Genomic DNA, 20538 nt, shown 5'->3' with positions numbered 1-20538 from the left:
CGGGCGGATCCAAACCACCGCGCTCCAGGCTGTCGCTGACAGCTGGGGATCCCGCCCGCTGGCGTGAGGAGGGGACCGGAGAGGAGGGCGGCAGCTCTGCCGCCACTTGCCCGCGCTCTGCCCGCTCGGCCGAGGAAACCGCTACCGCGTTAATCTTTTGTTCGTAGCCGTTCTCGCTCAGCTCCCCTTCCGGCTCCGATGCGGCGCCGTCTGCCGTCGTCTGTCCCCGCCTAGCCCCCCGGTTCGGGTGCGTCGGAGGCACGGCACGGCACGGCACGGCACGGCACGGCACGGCACGGCACGGCACGGCACGGCACGGCCCATCCCCGCCGGGCACATTTCCCGTCCCCACAATCTGTCACTTTAAGGGCCAGCAGGGCGGGGCGGGGTCGGGCGGAGCGACTCGCGGCAGCGCCGCCGCACACCATTGGCTGCCTGCGCCGCCCGGCCCCGCCTCCCTCCGCACACTGTTATGTCTCTGTCTCGGTGTCAGGTCCGCCGGCGGTGCGCATGCGCGGCGGGCGCTCGTCCAGCCGGCGGGGCCGGGCGGAGCGCGGAGGCCGGGGCTGCCGCGGGCTCGGTGTGGTGCGAGGGAGGGGAGAAGGCGGAGGCAGACAGCGGTAGCGGCGAGGCAGAGGATGTCCGCTGCCCGCCCGCCGCTCCTCTGCGCGCCCGCCGTCGCGTCCACGTCTTCATGAACTAGCGCTGCGGGGTGGGGGCGGGGGACAGGAGCGAGCGCCCCAGCGGAACCGGCGCCCCAGGCATGGCCAGCTCGGTGAGTACCGCGGGTCCGCCGCCCGCGCCTCTGCCCGCGCTGCCGCGTGCTCGTCGCCGAGAAGGGGTCGGCGTGACGGGGAATTTCTCTTTGCGTGCGGCTTTCCGTGCCTCTCGCCGCTCCCGGCACTGGGCACGCACGCACGCACCCCGAGGGAGGCGGCGGGTGTCGCCTCAGCCATGTTCCCGCTGCCGCACCGGGGGCACCGGGCGCGGAGGCGCCGGGGAGAGGGACAGCGCGTCCCTGACAGCGGCCCCCGGCTGCCCGCTCCTGCAGGACGGCACCGCGGGCCAGCGGCCGCACCTCCCCGCGTCCTCCCGGTGGCAGCGAGAGCTCTTGTACGCGCTCGCCTGTGGGGCCGTTTTTTTTTTTGTTGCAGGGTTACGGTGATGCCTATTTTTTTTTCTCTTGCCGTGTATGTGCTGCTGTTTTGTCTGTGTGCCCCTCGCCCCCCCTCCGCCTGCGATGGGGCCGGTTGCCCCTCGGTCGTCCCCCAGCCCCGCTTCCGCGGGCGCTCACCGGCCGCTCCGCGCCTCTCACCCCGCAGTGCGCCGTCCAGGTGAAGCTGGAGCTGGGGCACCGAGCCCAGGTCAGGAAGAAACCCACCGTGGAGGGCTTCACCCACGACTGGATGGTGTTTGTCAGAGGGCCCGAGCACAGCAACATTCAGCACTTTGTGGAGAAAGTCGTTTTTCACCTACACGAGAGCTTCCCCAGGCCGAAAAGAGGTAGGTAGGGCCCGCCGCGGGCCGCCCCGACGGGACCGGCTTTCTACCAGAGGCGCCCGTAGCGGGGTCTACCCGCAGACGAGCGTTTCCCAGCCATCTCGGAGCGGGAGCAGCTGATGGTTCTGTGGCGGTCTCCGTGGAAGAACAAAAGCTGCCGTCAGTGTGGTGGTGGGTTGCCGGTGGCCCTTCTCCCACCCCGCTTGGGGCGGCCCGGGGTCGGGATGGGGGGGTCCTTTCTGCCCCTGGTCGTCTCCCGCTCTTGGTGTTGTGGGGGTTTCTGCACGGCTGCCCGCGGTCCTCGCTCCCGGCCCAGCCGTGGGTCTGGGTCCTGGCACCTCCCGGTCTCTCACTTGTCGGTGACACGGGGCTGGTTTCTGCCTCGGGGTCGGTCTGCACCGGAGGTTTTTGCCCACGTGTTGCTTTCTTCTGGCCAGGGTTACTTTCTCCCGATGTACCAAATGACACTCTGGGACAGGGATGACTGGAAATGTTTTCCTGCTCTGATCTTGGTACTTGCGTTTGGACTTCCTCAACACTTCATTTTCTGCTTAGTTCTCTGGTTCATTGTAAGGGCCTCACTCTTTCCTAAGTACGTGAAAACTTCTCAAAAGGTGTGTGTGTGTTGTGCATATGTACCCACACAAATTGGGCTGGGAAAGGTATAGGAAGCCTTTTGTTTTCAAATATGATTCATGAGCCCTTACTGTCCTGATTATTGTGGTTGGATTAGTGGAGGTAACAGTACAAATAAAAGAACTGACCAGATTTATTTATCTATGCAGGCACAATGGTTAGTAGTTATGTTTCATTTGGTCTGTAATCTTTATTGGCATCTGGAACTCCTGCAGTTCCTTAGAACAACATCATCATAAATCCTGTCTGCTTAGGTCTAGGTGGAGAAAAATTGAATGTTCGGGGAGCAAAAGACAGGAAATTTTTCAGGGCTGAATGAAAAAGGGTTGGTTTTTTTTTTTTTTTTTTTTGTGGTAAGGTGAAAACAGGGATTTTGATTGAGTGTTTTCCAGTTTGAAGATACAAAGCTGTGGCCTTTTTTTCCACAAAAATTATTGTGTTTTTTCTAGAATATTTTCCTTCCCTTAAGTAATGGAGTGTAAGTATTGCAGTTATTTCAACTGCTGAGATTATTTTCTGAAGTATAACCTATTAATTCTCTTTTGTTATCATGGCGTAGATAAATTCTAAAATCTGTTGTAAACCAGTGCAGTACTGCATAAAGAGTTTTCAGTAGATCATATGTAATACGATTTCTGATTAATGAAGACAGATTGCACTGTGGAGTCTTCCTACTGTTTTATTCTATGTTTTGTAGAGAAAACTATGACTTCAAGTCAGTCTAAATAGTTTGGAAAAGAAACTCCTGAGAATGGGTCTGAGTAGTCTAAATAGGTGAGACAGCATGATCCACGCTCAGTGAGTTAGATGATGTGTTGAAATCACCATGTGTAGAAAGTACATGTAATACTTTGAAGCTCTCTCTGCATAGAGAGTGTTCCTGATGCTCTCTGCTTTTATTATCCATGTTTTGTTTATTTGTTGTCCAGCCTCAGGGAACATGACTCTGCAACCCAGACTTGGGGGTTGGTTGCTAGGTGTGATGTGGAGCTTGCTGATAAGAATATCTTTTAGCACTTTTGCAAGTGAAAGGTGCATGGTTTGCCGCTGGGAGTGCTTTGTGTCTCCAGCTGCTGAGTTTAGTTATGCAGTCATTTAAGCCATTGTTTTAAAGTGTTTATTTTGGGATTTTATTTGTATGCATCATTTTCATGATGTGGCAACTGCTGGGAAAGATGCCAGTTTACATAGCCCGGGAGGGGACTTGTCGTACTGTGATTGCACATGACTTGGATTGTAGGAGAACACCACAGCCGCTCCCATCCAGCAGAGTTTAAGCTCATATGGAAAACACTCCATTCACTTCTGGGCTTTGCTTATCCTCCTAAAACTACATCAATGAGCCAAAAAAATAGATGCTGAAGAAATTTGAGTCACTTAACATCACAGCAGGAAAGAGGAGCATTGTGCTGCCGAGATCAATCTGTGTATGAATTATCTAGAATGTTTACTGGTGTTCAAAGGTGTTCCAAAGAGTGGTGGTGATATGTGCCTTGTAAATGGGAGCATTTAGTTTGTCTAATTTACAAATACAGTTGAAATGTTTGACAGAAGTATTATAGGCTTTATTTGCTTTGTAAATCAGTGTGGTTAGTTTGATTTGACCTCGGGTGGCCTTCAGGGTGGTATCTTAAGCATTGCATATTTGATAGGAATTATATGCTTGCTTATAGTGTTAATCAAACTACCTGTTTTCCACCATTTCCTCTCAAGTTATATACTTTATTATTTTAGTATAAAATAAGTTACCAGTTGGAGATACTTGGTAAGTTCTCAAACTAATCCTAAACCATGGGGTTTGGAAGCTTAAGTAGGTGTACAGTATTGATCAAAAGCAAGTAATAGTATACTGACAACCCATAATAACACTTAGTTCTCTGGTGGGTGATCTTTCTGTCTGTGGATTCATGCCGTGAATGGCTGCTTTAGCATGTGTGCTTGCTAGGAAAAGTTTGAATTCATTATGTCCATCTGTAGAGCTCAGAGATCATTTTGAAAAAAATAAATGAATAGGCTATCATAGGCATTAGTAGCTCCTTATTTGTTTCTGTTGCTCAGTCACTTTGAGGGGCATAGTTACAAACATTAAGGGGAGCAAGGGAGATGAATTATTTTCAGTGTGTTTGCTTTGCATGTTTATGAGAATAGCTGGGTAAACTGTCAGTTTGCCAGCTACAACTCTGGCTTTGCTAATCTGTCTGGCTGTACTAGGGATTTTTGGAAATAACTAGAGGTTGGTGGTGAGTTTACAAAGGTGTGTCCAAGTGTTTGTTCTACTAATAGCTGCTGCAGAGCAAGCAGGGTCCTGTGTCCTGAAGTTGCATCAGTTTTAAGGTGGCAACATAGCTGGGAACAGCGTTCAGTCGTTGGAGCACAGGGGGGTTGAGTTTGTGTGCGTAGATAAGATGGGAAGGTGGAGGTGACTAACAGGGAACAGAGTGTGGATAAGCTAGAGTGACCTAATAAAATAGTCTTCTTCATTTTCCCAGTGTCTCACCTTAAAAACTTGAGCTTGGCATGGATTTTATGGTTTTGTGTTTGCCTTATGGTGACTGAATGCTTCAGTTTTCTTTGCACGATGGAGCATAAAGGCATTCACAGTGACTGGTTGCAAACGTCCTCCCATTTAATGGCCTGCTCCTGCCATCTGACTTCCGTGGATGGTTCAGTGGGAGGTGGCTACAGGACTACTTGTCACGTTTCAGAAAGTAGACTCATGCCCAGGCTCTGTTTTGAGTTTGCCAGACAAAAGCTCTCTAAAAGCATAATGCGATCACAAATACTGCTGTTTTCAAATCTTTTCTCTTTCATGATGTTGAAGTAAATTGGCTAAGACATGGACAATTGCTAAGATTATAGCTTTATTCTGTGTGTAGAAGTGCAGTATTTTAAAGCATGTATGTGGAACAACATTTATTACCAGGTTATTGTTAGTTTCAATAAGTTGAGATACTGCCTCCAGAAAAGGAGCTGTTACTCTTGTCTGGTAGTGTATTTCTTATTTCTTTGTATGCTAAGCAATGTAGAAATATTTTCTTGCTTAATGAATGCTGGTGTCCTGCAACAGCAGTCTGACTTATTTGTCTTATGGTATTTCAGTTGGGGAAAGAAACGCATCTCTTGTATTTCAATGACTCACTGTAAGCACACGTAAAAAACTACATTGGTACTCATGTGGCCTGAGTGGTTAAGTTGCTATTAATCAGTGGTGCATTTTGACAAACTAAATTTTTCTTTTATAAAAGAACAGGTGAGCTAATATGTCTATGCTAATAATTAGTCAATATGAAAATGGTGTTTTGGACACCAGAATGTTGTAACTTAAAAAGTGGGAGGTGTTGCTTTCCTCTGTGGAGCTGAGGGGAACAATGCTTCCTGCATCTTGTAGTTCAAGAAGTTATACAATGCTATCACAAAGTGATGGAAGTGGAGCTGCTTGTGATCCTCCTACAGGATGCAATAAACGGTAACATTTTTCTAGAAAGTCTACATTTCCGGTATTGATTGTTCTCATTAAGTTGTCCGTTAGTGTAGAACGAAACTTTAGTGGATTCTAAGATTTTCTAAATAGACTTAGGTACTGTGAAAGGTGCTGATGGTTTCTTCCTAGTAAACACATTGCTTCTCCTCTCTTATGAAAGGTTTTCCAGTTTTAGTCCTGCATTTCAACTAGATGATTTTTCTGAATAGTGTTGCTTAGAAACATTACAAAATCTCTTCTGAATCCATTGTGTTGTAGGAGTCCAGCAAGGAGGAAGAAACTCTAAAAGATGCAGTCTTTATTATCTCTGACACTTTTTGTATTGTTTGTTTTTTAAGATAACTTTGTCCCAGAGGCCACAGTATTTTGGGCCACAGCAAGGTAAGAATCTTTTGGGACAGTTAGCGTGGTGTGAAGGTCAGGGCCAGTGTGGAGTGGAAGGGGTTGCCCTGCAAGCCCACACAGACCCATGAGCTGACTTTGGTTCCAACGTGTTGGCACAACATGTGCTGACACACACACTGCGTGAGTGGCACCTGGTTCTGTTTCTTTCACCCTCAGTGTGCAGCAGTGCAGCTACAAAGTGCAAGGTGCATTAAGAACATCCTTCAGTTAGTTTGTAAGCTCTTCCTGGGAAAACCTATTTGTACGTAAACCCTAATATAGTATGCAGAATTTTATTTTTTTATTAAAAAAAAAAAATCTCGGCTTTTTTGTGTACTGTGCACTACCATGCATTGAAAAAAAGCCAATAAAATTCTGCTTCTGTGTATTTGGATTGACTGTGCAAAAATTGAACTAAGTTGACTCCATCAGTCGCTGAACTTGTGATGGACAGATTGGTGCAGTATCAAGATGTAAAAAGGCTCCTCCATGGAGATGTTTCAGTCTGCTGCTTTAAAGGAATGTTTAAATTTAGGCAAAATTTTTTACAGTGACAACTTAATCCTCTTGTGAAAACACATCTCATGATACATTTTAAAGCGGTCTCTAGTGATCTATGTTTTGGCTGTAAAATTGCTTCATGAAGCTCCCTAAAAGTATTTATTGATAATATGCTGGTGAAGAATATCAATGACATGTGTTATAAAGAACTTTGATTAGGAAAAATGATGCAGTTCTCCCCACTTTTTATTTTTTAAATTTGCTTTTCAAATATTTTGGTATGTTAGGAGGAACATTGGAAGGGAAGAGCAAAGAAGATCAGTAATCTTTCCTTCCTTTCCTAGCCTAATTTTATGAATGTGTTGAGCACAATGTAAACGCTGCTGCTTTTAGTAACTTGCATGTTGTCTTAGAGAGCATTGACAAACAATGTTATCTCACTCACTGTTCTTGCTTATGTATTTTTTTCTTCTGCTGATTTTTACACTATATGTTTAAAAAAAAAAAAAAGTCTCTTTCTGCTCCTTTTAAAATAGAGTGGTGTGAAGGTAGGGATCCACAAGCAGATTATTACTGTCTGACTTCAGTTCTGAGTTTTACGTTTATACCAGCTAGTGTAGGCAGACAGTCAAGATCAATAAGCAGGCCATCAATTTTCTGCAGGATATTTTAGTAGGATATTTAGCTACATGTGTAAGAATTTAGGTTAATTGTAGATCTGTTTGGATTTAGTGCAGTTGTTTCCTCCCCTGACCCCTCTTGAATTTTGCTTGAGCCTAAATCTCTAGGTATGATAGGCATGTGGGAATTTCTTTTTCCATCAGTCTTACTGATACAGGTTTGACACTGCGTCTTTTGGGGCAGATGTTGCTATTCTAGTTGCAAAAAGGTTGTGTTCTTGGGCATCAGTTTGCTCATCAATGACATTCAGCTGCGACCAAATGAAATCTCTAATGTTTAGTGAAGAATTTAGGATATTTAACAGGAAACTTGTGAGACTTTATGTTGCTACTACTTTAATAAGAGACTGAGTAGATTTGAGGGTACATATGTGTTTCCAAGTGCACTTTCTAATTCAGGCGGATGCAAATCACAAGAGCATTTTGGTTTTCTGTTTCAAAGAGGGTGAAAAGAGTTTGAATGTAAGGAAGCCATAAATTTTCATCTTTGCATGAGTGCCATCAGTAAAAATTTGGTGGCTTTGGTAAGACACTCCATGCATAAGAAAACATGTTTCTAATAAGTAATTTCTCCTCCCTGATATATCTCTAAAAATGATCACATTCCATGTTAATGCTTATGCTTTATTTAGAAGTATACAGTGTAATAAGGACTTGATTCCCAGATTGGGCAGTAGACATCTGTTTTGAGTATACAAATCTGATGATACCTTTCCATCAAAAGTTATTTGCTGTGTGTAAACACTTGCGTTGCATTCAGCTGAAAGTGAATTAAATGCGGACGGAAGGGTGGCAATGGGCCCTTAGACTTGCTCAGTGACTATGTATCAGTGTGACAAGGCCTGAATAACAAGGCTGCTGCGTTCCCCAGTGTTACAAACTTACAGTTTTTAAAGTTTGCTCGAACATTTGGGTTTTTTTTGTGTGTGTATATGCCTGGTTTTGGCCAGATTTCCTCCCCTTGCCAGCGTGTTTCTGCAAGGGTAAATGCTGATTTATATCAGAACTGCTTGCCAGTTCTGAGTCTGATTTCTTAAGTCATTATTTGTTTCACATTAACTTTGAACAACATTTAATTGCTAATAGCTTCTTAAAACTAAAGTGACTGTATGGTTACATCTTTCTAAAACTACCATATTAATACTCTATGATTGTAAGTATTCTCAATTTTAGATGGTAGGAAACACTGTAGCTTTAGCCCTATTGTACACAAGAGTTTTGTGTAGCTGTAGAATAATACTTGAAGTACAGAAAAGCAGATTGTTGAGTGTAAGATCTGTGATATAGTGCTTTAGTAAGATGAGGGGGAAGATATTTCGAAATGTTTAAGTTGGTAGATGGTTAAATTTGTTACCATTTATTTGAAAAAATGAGAACAACTGTGTTTTTTGCTGTTAATTGTTGTTACTCTGTCTGTGCAGTTTTTATCCTTAGAAAAACAGATATGTAAGAAATCTTGAAACCACATATTTGCTATTGCAGTTTACATAATCTGAAATTCAGGTATAATTATACCCATTAAGATTTTTCAGTACTGTATTAGTAAGCTGTAAAATCTTGGAAATTTGATTTGTGTCATTTATTGTTACAGACATTTATTTGTTACAGACTGTTCTTGTAACAAATCTGTGCAGTATGGTTAGGGTTTGGTTTTTTTTTTTTTAATATATTCAGGTTTTGGGGAGAAATGTTGTAGAAAGTCATTCTGTTTTTGTTCTGATAGAATTAATGAAAAGACTGACTACTTTGTATTTGCAACCTGTAGAGCGTGTTGATAATGCTCGTGATAGGTGGGAAAAGCACAGATTAATTTATGAAGTTTTGATCCAGAATTAAGTCAGTAGGCTGCTGCAGTTTGATTGTATTAGATTTTGTGAGATTCTTATGATGGGTATCTGAACTTTAAACCAGTACAATTTAGTTCATATGTGATCATTCTGTTTCTTCCTTTCCTGGTAGCGATTGATAGACATATATGAAAACAAAAAAGCAGTCAAATTATAGCATTTCCATGTATATGCATGGAAATGTTGTTTGCTTTCTGTATGACTGTTGGCCTTTTAATGTGCTTTCTAGTACCTAAATGGGAGGAAGAACAGGCTGATATTTAAAATATTTGTATGCTTACTTAAATCTCTGTGCGGGAACTTATTTTAAAACTAAATGTATTATACTGTGTGCTGTTAAATGATACAGCTAAAATACCAATTTTTACAATGTAGAAAATAATTTTAAGACACTCCTGGATAAAACCTGTTGTTCAATACCTCCTTAAAAAATGAAAATAGTTAAATTCTTTCTGAGGTGCCATTCATTTAATCAGTATTAGTGGATGAGAGCCTCTTATTACCAGTCAGTCGCCAGAGGTTATCTCATTAGTACCCTGTGATGGTGCTCCTCGGCAAGGCATCAATGCTCAGCTCTCCCTTGCCTGCCAGCTGCCACTAATCCTGCGCTGAGCTCCTGCTCTGGCTCTCTTGGAGTCCAGGTTTGTTTCTTTGAGCTCACTGGATGAGTTTTACTTTAAAAATCCGTGTCATGCTATACAGACAGAGGTCTCAATAGCTGTAATGTCATGTAAACGACAGGTCAAATGTAATTTATTTTAAATACAGTTCAGACCTATTCTCATTAGCTGAGGCATATGAATTGCTTTTGTATGGCTTCAGTAACTTGTCTGTAATTCTATGTAAAAAAGCATATACCTGTGCAGTAGGTTGTTTCTTCGTATGTAATCTTACGTATGTGGGTAAATACTAAGACAGGTATTTCTATTTTCAGATGGTTATGATGGCAGAGATTATAGTGCAAACTGCATTATTATATGTAACAACAAAAAAAAGCAGAGCTGGACAAGCAATGTGAGGTGGATTGATTTTGCTGATTACTGTTAACATGCTGAGTGGTTTGCAACAAGTCTAAATTTACTATCTGTGCCTGATGTGCTAAAGCTAGTGCAGGAAAACACCACACTCACTGAGACACTCATTGTTTTGCTTTTCTAGACAGAAGTAACATGAACATAACATATCTTGAAACAAGGGTTGACAGACAAGGTGTTCTGCATTTGTAAGCTTGCAAGGGAAACCAAGAACTTTCTTTGCGTACATTATTCTACCTTTAAAGGTAATATAGGTAATAGGTAATAAAGGTAAAACTTTAAAGGGCACATGATCCAGAGAGGAATAATGCTGAGGTTCACTTGAGACAGAAATGCTTGATATTGTGGGCTGGAGGCCGGGAACTGTGGTGTTTTGCATTGTGTATGGGCAAAAAGATTTGGTCCAAAAATGTTTACTGTTACTCAGAGCAGTCTTTCTGGTAGTGGAGGGCGGAAGTTTTCTTGAGAAATTTTGTTTGATAAGTATTAAATGGGTAAATAGCATTTTAATTCCTCTGATGATCCAGTACTAGTCTCTATCATTAGCAGAAAAACATTTATACATTTCATCTTGAGTAATGTAAATTCCAACTGAATATTTTATTGAATCATTTGATAAAACTGTTTACACAACAGCTGTTTTTAGGTCACTGCAGCACTAACCTAATGCTTTATTGAAAAGCAGAAGAGAGGTGGACTGAACTTGAATCCTTGTGTGCTTTCTGAGCATGAAGATGCACAGGTCTGGTGTAATATTGAGGGGCAGCTTTTTAACTAAGATACTGCCTGATGATGTTTTTTTTTCCTGTGGAGTTTTTTGCTCCTGGATTTTTTTGTTTGTTTTTCTTTTTCCCAACGTGGGGCAACACTGTCTTTCGGGACTTGCTTGGATACTCAAGGTGTTTTAATATTACTGCAAGGAGAGACAAAACTGCATAAAAGAGTAAAGTATATTGAAATATGTATGGTCATATTAGTGGAACAGAAATCAGTCTCAAATCTGTTTCAATAAGAAGATCTTAATGAAAATGGCTTTATTAGAACTATTCCAAAGTATTTCTTTAAATACCCCATAAATATATAAAAATGAAGAGCTTTCACATTTAAACAAACAGTATGTCTCTGCAATATTTTTTCTTTTTTAGCCCTGTTGTGGTGTTTTGCCCCTGTAAAAAGGTAAACTTTAACTTGAGGAAATAAGTGGATGGTAATAAGCACAGATTTGTTCTTTTTAGCCAGATCCAATGCCCACCCTTTTCCAGCCAACATCGAGTTGTTGACTCTCTTTAGGGGAGCACATGACAGTGGAGCTCAGGTACAGCTGTGTGTGATCTCCTAGGGCTGGGAGGTTTGCTTCACTGTGGAAGGGTTTTGGTGCATTGAAGACTGAACACCAAGAATGTTTATGCAAATAGTTCTCTAGATATAGCTGACCAGAGGAGAGAAGTATGGTTTTACTAGTGTAGTTAACTGGCTATGTACAAGGCAAAGAAAACACCAAGAGGTGAATTTTAGTTATCTCAAAAAATAATCGGAAAGAATCTAATTGTGAGAGTAGTATCTAGAAAGCATATACACATCTTTTGAGAGGAAAAAAACCCAAAAGATGTGTTTTGTAAACATACTGCTTTGTATAGATTTTAATTTAAAATACAGTCTTGAAAGAAATTTGTCTGTATGCTACACAGCAGTCAGAAAATATTATTCTTGTGAACTCCTCTTTCATGTGTGAAGCTTCGTTATCTGTTTTGATGCTGCTGTTAAGATTATGCCTCTTAAAGCCGCAAAGGTCTGCTCTCATCTGTGATATAATTCCTGTACTCTTACTACTTCAAAGGTTTTTGACACTGGAGTTGATAGTTGCCTGGCTGTCACTAATTTGTCTAAAGTGTCTTTTAAGTAAGTGTGTGATTTCTGTGAGTCTGAGTATTGTAAATGCTCCCATTTGCATCTAGCAAATATTCCACAACAGAAAGTCCAACTTCCTAGTTTTGGTGAGGCTTTCTTTGCCCCTTTGAGTTGAGCCAGGTTTTAGTCTAATTCTGCAGGATATTGCTGTGTTGTTTTCTCGGGAAAAAAATACCTTACCCATAACATATAGTCTACTCAGTAATTCATAACAGGTTAGTTGAAGTAGCAATATTGTAATACAATTGCACATCCTTATTTTCTGAAGAATAAGGATATGTAAGGAAGTTGCACTTCTCAGAATTTTTTTTGAGATTAGTCTTATTGTAAGAACCAGTGCACTCCCTTGCTTAATAAGGAAACTACAACACATAAATGTATTCTTTGTCTTGGAGTCTTAGCCTCTTCTATCTCTTACGTGTATTATTCTTTAGTACTAGCCTTTCCGTGATGCTTCCCTGGATCATTTCTGTAAGGTATTTGTGTATAAATTACTGTGAAGCAACTCCATCTGAGTTCTTTGGGTGCCTTTGTCAGTGTTGTGCAGATTAGCCAAGACCAGCCCCTAGACCTAAACCAAGTAAGTTGGCTCAGCAATAGTAAATCACTTGGGTTTGCCTCTGCAGGCACCGGCTGGGAGCGCGGCCAGTTGTTCCGTCAGTCCTCGGCGCAGTGGAAAGATGACAGTGACAAGTCTCCCCTGTGCAGCAATGCCCTAAAGTAGAAGCTGCTTCACTGCTGGGGTGTGCTGGGGGTAACTTGAGGGGAGCACCAGTGACCTGTGGTCTTCAGGTGGGCAGGTTGTTCGGTGTGAATCCAGGTACAGCATGGCTCTAGCTCAGCGCTCATAGGAGCGAAGAACAAGTGATTATAATGAGAGAGTGAAGTTCAGAAACCTGCCACATACAAAACCACAAGTGCACAAACACACACACACACACATTTTACTAATATTGAGTGTTTCATAGACCTGCACCGTGTTTGTGCAGATTCTGTAGCTGTCCAATGTTTTTAGTTGAGATGGTGTGCTGGACTTACTGTTTTTGAACACCCCTGCCTTAGGAAACAGAAAGTATCTGTTGGTTGTTGCACTTAATCAAAGCCTGTTCTTAAAATGGTAGTCATCAATTGTTTAAGTATTTGCTTAAAGCTTTATTGTTAAATGTTGAATCATGTCACACTGGATATTTTGTTTTTCACCTGCAAAATAGTTTCCAAACAAAATGTCTCCATTGAGCGTACATGAGAATAAAAGTTAATTTTTGACAAAAGTAAGATTGTCCAACTGTGGATGATTTTTGTTTTCATTATCCTTTCTATTGCCTGGAAACTAAATAGAAACAAACTGGTTTCTATGAAGCGGATCTACATTAGGTTACTTCCTTGAGATATATATATATATATATATATATATTTATATATATATATGTTTAACTTTTTTAATACAATAAAGGCAAAGTTAAGCAACACTGCAGATCTTTAAGTTTTTGTAACGAAAGTTTAGTTTCATTAAGTCCACTAATCTTAGGCATTAAAACAGAAGTGTAAGGAAATGTCCGTGCAGACTAAGCTGAAATTTTACAGGAGTTGAAATAATAATAAACTACCTGTAGATGGACATTTTAAGTGTACAGCCAAAATTATCTTTCTGTGTTTGAGGCAGAATATTTAAATGGTTTTGGTTTCTTTTTTTGTGTTTGAGTAGCTTAAATCTGGGAAGTTGTCAATCTGTGTGTCTAGACAATGGAAGATTTTACATTTTGGTTTCAGTTTCTTCCTTCATGGTCTGTCCTGAAGTCTACATAATTGTAATTCCTTGATTAACATATAAACTAACACGTGGTTTTTTAATGCATTTTTTATTATGTATTTTACATGTAAATATTAAGCTATATGTTTTAGCTGATGTGTAAGGCTGTAAATGTGTTTATATGTATTGTACTGTTTGGTTTTTTTTTACTTTAACAATAAGTGATTTTGGAATCTAATGCAGTGATCATATCTATGTGTTTGCCCTGAGGCTTCAGTTACTTAATCTAAACTCAGAAAATTTCTGGAACATTCTTTATTTGAAAATATAACTATTCAATAAAAGATAACTGGTGTCTCCATCTTTGTATGGAAAACACTGAAGCAAATTAAGGGTGGCTGACTGACATGGAATCAGGTACCGAAGATAAGGCTTTTTCCTCCTCTTCCTCCTGCTCTCTGTAGACAGTTTTCCATCATAAATTTTTTTGCAGCCCGTTGTACTGTACATAGATATAAATGGTCTCTAAACCATTTCTATAATAGTTTTCACAAAGCTGGTGTGGGGGCCCTGTGGTTTAACTGCAAATTATAATAGGGATCCAGTAAGTACAAAATGCCTCCAGCTGTGGCCAGGTATGGGATTAAAAGGGTTTTTGCAACTTTTCCTTGCTAAAGTTAAGAATAGCAGACTTCATAAAAATAATGCAAAACTCTAAACGATCATGAGAAGTGTGTTTCTTCAGAAGTGCCAGGAAAGAATGGGGTGAGGATGGGAATCGGGAAAAGGCATGGAATAAAGGCTAGTCATCTTTTTTTGATTTTTCACTTCATTGACTGATGCTTTTTATTGTTGAGATCACTAAGTTGATGCCTATTTTTCAAAGGAAGGGTTTAAAACAAAATTATGGAATTTTGTTTTAGGATGATAATTTTGTGTGGCACCTCTAGAGCCTAGAATTTACTCTGTGAGAATGAAAAATCTGACATATGGGCATGCACCTCATTTATACAAATCATAACTCTAGAATAGAGAGTCCATAATTGTAATTTATAGTATAATGACTGTATACATGTATATTTGTGTGTGCATGTATATTTGTGTTTATATGTGTGTGTGTATGTATATTTGTGTGTATATGTGTGTGTGGAATATTTGTGTGTATATGTGTGTGTGGAATTACTACCAATGTGGGTTTTTTTACCCTTCCCTGAAAAACCAGGAGCTGCTTAAAATAAGCAGAGTTTAAAGGTATTTTGAATTTTTTCTGTGTCTTTCAACCAATGTGAATTGTATTACTCTGATAGTGTTTTCCTTGGACAATGTAGAAGTTTCTCTCATGCAAAGAAATAGAGTCATCAGTCTTCAATTTGTTTAGTTTAATTTTTTAAAAATTCCAGGTCACTTAAGAGGAAAAATCATTACTGGTGTTATTTAAAGGATTTATCGTGTTGTTGCCTTGCCTCTGTAAGATGTTTCATGGATGTCAGAAACTGTATTGGTACAGGAAGAACTACCTCCCCCTGCTTACATGAGGGAAGGACCCTTTAAAAATAGAAATAATAACACAAAGATATCCTAAGGTACCTGTGATAGTTGATACTCTATGTATTTGTAATTTGTTACTAGCAATATCAGTACCATAAAAGGAGAGATAATATATTTGCTTCCTCTGCATGCTTAGGCAGTTTGACAATTTCCCTTTATTTATGATCATTTTCCATGGCTTTGTTTGGTGTCCACGCAAGAAAGGTGGGAGCTGAATGCCGGCGCAGGAAAATGTGCTTTCCAACTTGCAATTAGTATTGGGGACCCCGGGGCAGGTGGTGTATGCTCCCTGCTCTGCTTTGTCAAGTTGTCTGTCTTCTGCCTTCTGTGAGGCAGCATTGATTTAAGCTGTTGCTGTATTTTATCTGTTGGCATTTGTTCTAAGTCACTTTCCTTTCAAACGTAATCATCCCTGTGTGAAGATTTTTGTGTGTTCATGTTTAAATGTGTGGGAACTGAAATGCTTTCTTTTCCATCTGTGTCTTCTGGAAACTGGATTTTTAGCATTGCCTTAAGATGGCTTTGAAGAACTGCAGACAAGCTGGGATATCAAAGGGCTACAGGAATTCAGCCGTAATTGTTTTATGGCTTGCCAGAAATCAGACCTATTTGTATAGGTAGCATAGAAAATAGCTGTGATTTGACAATTTGGTGCCATTTATATCCACCATAAAAATAATAAAAAAGTTAAAGAGGTATTTTGGAGGCAGGAACTAAGCTGTAAATACAAAGTGCTGCTTTGTTTTCTCAAAGGAACAAAAAGGAAACAGGGTTTAGGAAGCTTTTTATTGAAGCAAAGCTAACACAGACCCTGTCTTCTTTAAAGATACCTAATACCGTACTTGCACTGTGAAACCACGCATTTGTTTGTTCCTGTAGTACAAGATTGCGTTGTCCAAAATGTGCAGATTAAAAAGGACTTACTAATAAGTCAGAACGAAAATTCATGCAAACTTACGCAGTAGCATGAGTAAGTAGTCCAAGTGGCCTCATTTCTGGAAAATTGGAAGTAGTTTATTTCTGTTTTAAGTATAAGCGTGATGCTCTTGCTGTCTTCTGGAAGTCTTAACTTCAAGTGATTTGTCCAGGTACCATTCATGACCGAACATTTAAGTGTGCAGACCTGAAACTCCAGTGTGTTTGAGGTGGTCAAAGGAAGGAGTGCTCCAACTTAAAAATGGAAGAATGAGTGATACAGTGCACCACGCTCAGCGTAGCAGAAGCTAGCAGTTCTGCTCCAGCACTCTTCCTTTTGCTGATCTAGATGAGCCTGCTGGTGCCCAAGCTATTTTTATAGATAAGGTAAACTTGATTTGTTTGTCCCTGATCTCTTTCTGGTTCTTGAGAGCATGGATGTCTGTTAGGCAATATTAATATTGCCTAACAAGCAATGAAACTTCACTTAATGTGTGAATGAGGTTTGGCACCTCCAATACTGGGCTGCCCTATGCAAATCTCGTGGTATTCCTGCTAGCCCTTACTCTGAGAAAGGAGATATTTATCTCAAGAATTAGTGCCATTCTTCCTGCTACTAGTGTTGCTCCTGTCACAAAAAATATTGGTTTCTTTATTAAAATGTCAGCTATCTTTGTCTTTTGTTATCTGGAGATGATTGAACTTTTTAATAAACTGTGGGATTTTTCTTAAATTCATTTCTTCTAGATCTGTTGATTTACAGCTGCTTGGTCTCAATAGCTTTAGATTGTCTGGTTATACCATTAGTTGGTTTCCAGCTTTCATGTTCATGTGTTAAATATGGAAGAAACACTTTAAGATTTGTTGTTGAGCTTGTCATATAGATTGTGGTTTTTTCAATAGCTAAATCTTGTTTTGAAGACATAGCTATTTCTTCTCAGTTGGTGATATTTGTTTGACTGTTAGCTCCTGACTTGAGCTGTCTAATTTAGTCTGGCTTGTAAATTTCTTTCCTCTAATAAAGCAGTGTTTGAGTTTCAATTCTTGGGCTTCTCACTGAGCTAACGATGTCCTTGCTGGGAAGAGATTATTCAAAAGAAGCTGGTGAGGATTTGGATTCTGTGAACTTCATATGGCATTAAACGTTTAGCCCACTTCCTTTTGGAAAAGCTTTGCCAGAAATTGAAAACATACAGTTGAATCAAGATGAGGGCCAAATAGCTGGTGACTTCTATACAATGAGATGTGAGCAATTGCAAAACTTACCATGTAGCCTGAGTTGTAACGTGATTGCCATTCAAACTGTGTCTTCAGAGGGTTATCACTTGAAGTAACTTGGGTACAACTTGGCAATGAGGTTGATCATTTGAGAATTGTGTAGCTAAAGTTGTTTTTGTTTCTCATCTCATTTGCATTCTAAATTGATAATAGTGTCAGCTGTGGAGCAATGGAAGAGTGGAGATTTTGGATGTATCTGAAGAAGCTTTCAGATTTGTGACACACTAAAATCATATGAGTGGGAACTCTGCAGGTGTCTATTCTAACAGCATGGCTACGACATTTGACTTTCAACAAGTTCCTAGTAATAAATGCGTTTGAGATCTCATACGGGTCATGTACTAAAATATAATTCAATTAGAAACTGATGTAGTTCATTGTGATTTGTGACCATCTCTGGTCTGTAGTAAGTCCACTGGAGAAAAGGAGATGCATCTGCTACCGTGCTTTAAAATCATGGCATAGTTTGGGTTGCAAGAGGCCCTCAAAGGTGGAGTTGAGTTTGACAGTTTGATAGTTCCTGACGTCCTCCTCCCAACCATTTTTAAAAATGGGCGCGATGTTTCCTTTTTTCCAGTCACTGGGGACTTCACCTGACTGCCATGACTTCTCAAATGTCATGGAGGGCGCTTGGCAACTACATCGGTCAGTTCCTTCATGACTCTGGAGTGCGTATCATCAGGTCCCATGGACTTACATATGTTCAGATTCCTCAGGTGGTCACAAATCAGATCCTCTTCTTCTTTGTGTGCTCATGTGTTCTCATGTGGTTGCAGTTTTCCCCTTTTTGTTCTTTGTGTAAAGAGTGACCAAGGAGCTGTATGCAGCATGTGGTAGGTGAAGTGCCTTTGTGAATTTTCCATTCCATACTGTCCCCATTCTCAGCTTCTAAAACTAGCAAGAATGTGGTGTTTCTGTTTATTTGGTGTGTCTGCACTAGTTGAGGCACACAGAGGAGTTTTATATTCCATTTGTTACTGTGTGTTATCTTGCAGTTGCACAGACAGTGTAGCTTTTGGGGAAGATTCTGAAGTGCATCCATTTTTATTGTGAGTTCTAAGAGGGCCTGAGAAGCTTTAAATGGTCTGCTGGTTTTGGCTGGGATAGAGTTGATTTTCTTTGTAGTGTTATAGCTAACATGGGTCAGTGTTCTGGATTTGTGCTGAAAAAAAGTGTTGATAAGGTAGGGATGTTTTAGTGCTGAGCAGTGCTTACACACAGTCAAGACCTTTTCTGCTTCTTATGCCACCCCACCAGTGAGTGGGCTGGAGGTGCACAGGACATTGGGAATGGACACAGCTGGGACAGCTGACCCCAACTGACGAAAGAGATAATCACAGAATCACAGAATGTCAGAGACTGGAAGGGACCTCAAAAGATCATCTGTCCAATCCCCCTGCTGGAGCAGGAACACCTAGGTGAGGTTGCACAGGAATGTGTCCAGGCAGGTTTGAATGTCTCCAGAGAAGACTCCACAACCTCCCTGGGCAGCCTGTTCCAGTGTCTGTCACCCTCACTGAGAAGTTGTTTCTTCTCTTATTTAAGTGGAATGTATTGTGTTCCAGTTTGAACCCATTACCAGTGGCTGTCAAATCCATGCCATATGATGTCATGCTCATCATATGAAGCTGAGAGAAGAAGGAAGGGGAGAGGATGTTTGGAGTTGGGGCTTTTGTTTTTCAAAGTAACCAGGAGCTTTGCTGTCCTGGAGGTGGGTGAACACCTGCCTGCTGATAGGAAGCAGCAAATGAATTCCTTGTTTTGCTTTGCTTGTGTGTGCAGCTTTTGCTTTACCTGTTAAACTATTTTTATCTCAGCCCATGGGTTTTCTCACTTTTCTGATTTTCTGTCCCCCACCCCATGGAGTAGGGAGTGGGAGAGTGGTTGCGTCGGGCTTAGTTGCCAGCTGGGGTTAAACCAACACAAATGGTAATGGATCCTTACAAGAGGTCTTCTTTGTAACACTCTTTTTAAGATGCTGCTGCTATGTTACTATTTCCTGTGTAAAGTTTATAGCAAAAAGGAACATGATCCCTTTTAAACATCCATAAAAGAAGATGTATAGCTGCAGCAAGTGGATTTACATCTTGTGAGTTTATCTACCAAGCTAAACTCCTGTGTGGCTAATCTTATTGTGCCCTAGTGAAGGCTTGAAGGTAAGCTCTTCTGGAGTTGCTCAGCACCTCACTTCAGTAGTTTGTTCTCTCTTCCTCTTTCTCAAGGACTGTTTTCCCAGTTGCTAGGTAACTATTTTTATTTTCAGAGCTCTGGTGAATACAATTCGATTTATACAGACATCAAACAATTTACTAGAATGCAGTTACGTGGTGTGCCTTTATAGATCTGTCTGCAGCTTGCTGCCAAAATGTTAATCTCTCCTGTCTGTGGGCTGCCCCATTTCCCCCTGTGATGCTGGTGAGAGCTGGACTAGTACCCTGATACAACAGAAAAATCTTCCAAGCCTCTTCTACCATTTCTAACTCTGAGGAGTTCATTTTTTGTTGGATCCCTCAGCTGAACTGACTCACTCTAGAGCTACAGGGTCATCCAGTGCAAGCAGGAGATGTGGGAATGTGTGGCTAAGAGTGGCAGAAGACTCTGTCTTGCAGTCATATAAGATGAGATGCTGTGTTAAAACAAATAAGACACATCCTCAGATTTTTTTTTAATACAGAAGTATTTCTTTGACGCTGCTGCTGCTGTATTGTGATCTTGACTCTGACACTTGTGTGTTTGTACAAGAATCTTTAACTTGCTGTAGAACTGTACTATTAGTGAATTTCATTTATTTGTAAGTGCTGTGGATTTTGCAGCATGTTTGGAAGGTACAGGGCGCAGCAGTATTAATTTTCTGAGATCTAAAGGAAATTGCAGAGCTTGAGAAAAGCTGACAAAAGTTTATCTGCAAACTAGGAACCATACAGAACTGTAATAAGAAAAGGATAACAGAGTGCTCCGCTTTTCACTGAAAGAGAAAAATGTAATATTTTAAAAAGCTGCCCTTTTTTTCCTCTTTTTCTCCAGTAATAAATTTTGTTTTCCTTGAAGTGGCCTATGATAAGGAACACCGGGTCTT

The 20538-nt window shown here is 41.0% G+C and overlaps 1 protein-coding gene across 6 annotated transcripts in view; it reads left to right on the top strand.

Annotated features, from left to right (window-relative positions):
- The first annotated feature begins 324 nt into the window (after positions 1-324).
- The window catches only part of MLLT3 (MLLT3 super elongation complex subunit), a 124815-nt gene continuing 104601 nt past the window's right edge, over positions 325-20538 (top strand). For 2 of the 6 annotated variants that reach the window (XM_065046223.1, XM_065046221.1), the window contains exons 1-2: positions 503-775; positions 1323-1503. In XM_065046223.1, coding sequence (XP_064902295.1) covers positions 764-775; positions 1323-1503 — 193 coding nt within the window. In that variant the 5' untranslated portion in view covers positions 503-763. Of the gene's footprint in view, positions 776-1322; positions 1504-20538 lie in introns of those variants that run through there. The other 4 variants (XM_065046218.1, XM_065046222.1, XM_065046220.1 and 1 more) reach the window with 4 other exon arrangements.

Source organism: Columba livia, chromosome Z (genome assembly GCF_036013475.1).
Source record: "Columba livia isolate bColLiv1 breed racing homer chromosome Z, bColLiv1.pat.W.v2, whole genome shotgun sequence".
NCBI classification, from domain to species: domain Eukaryota; kingdom Metazoa; phylum Chordata; class Aves; order Columbiformes; family Columbidae; genus Columba; species Columba livia.
This window is presented reverse-complemented; position numbering and strand designations above follow the sequence as displayed.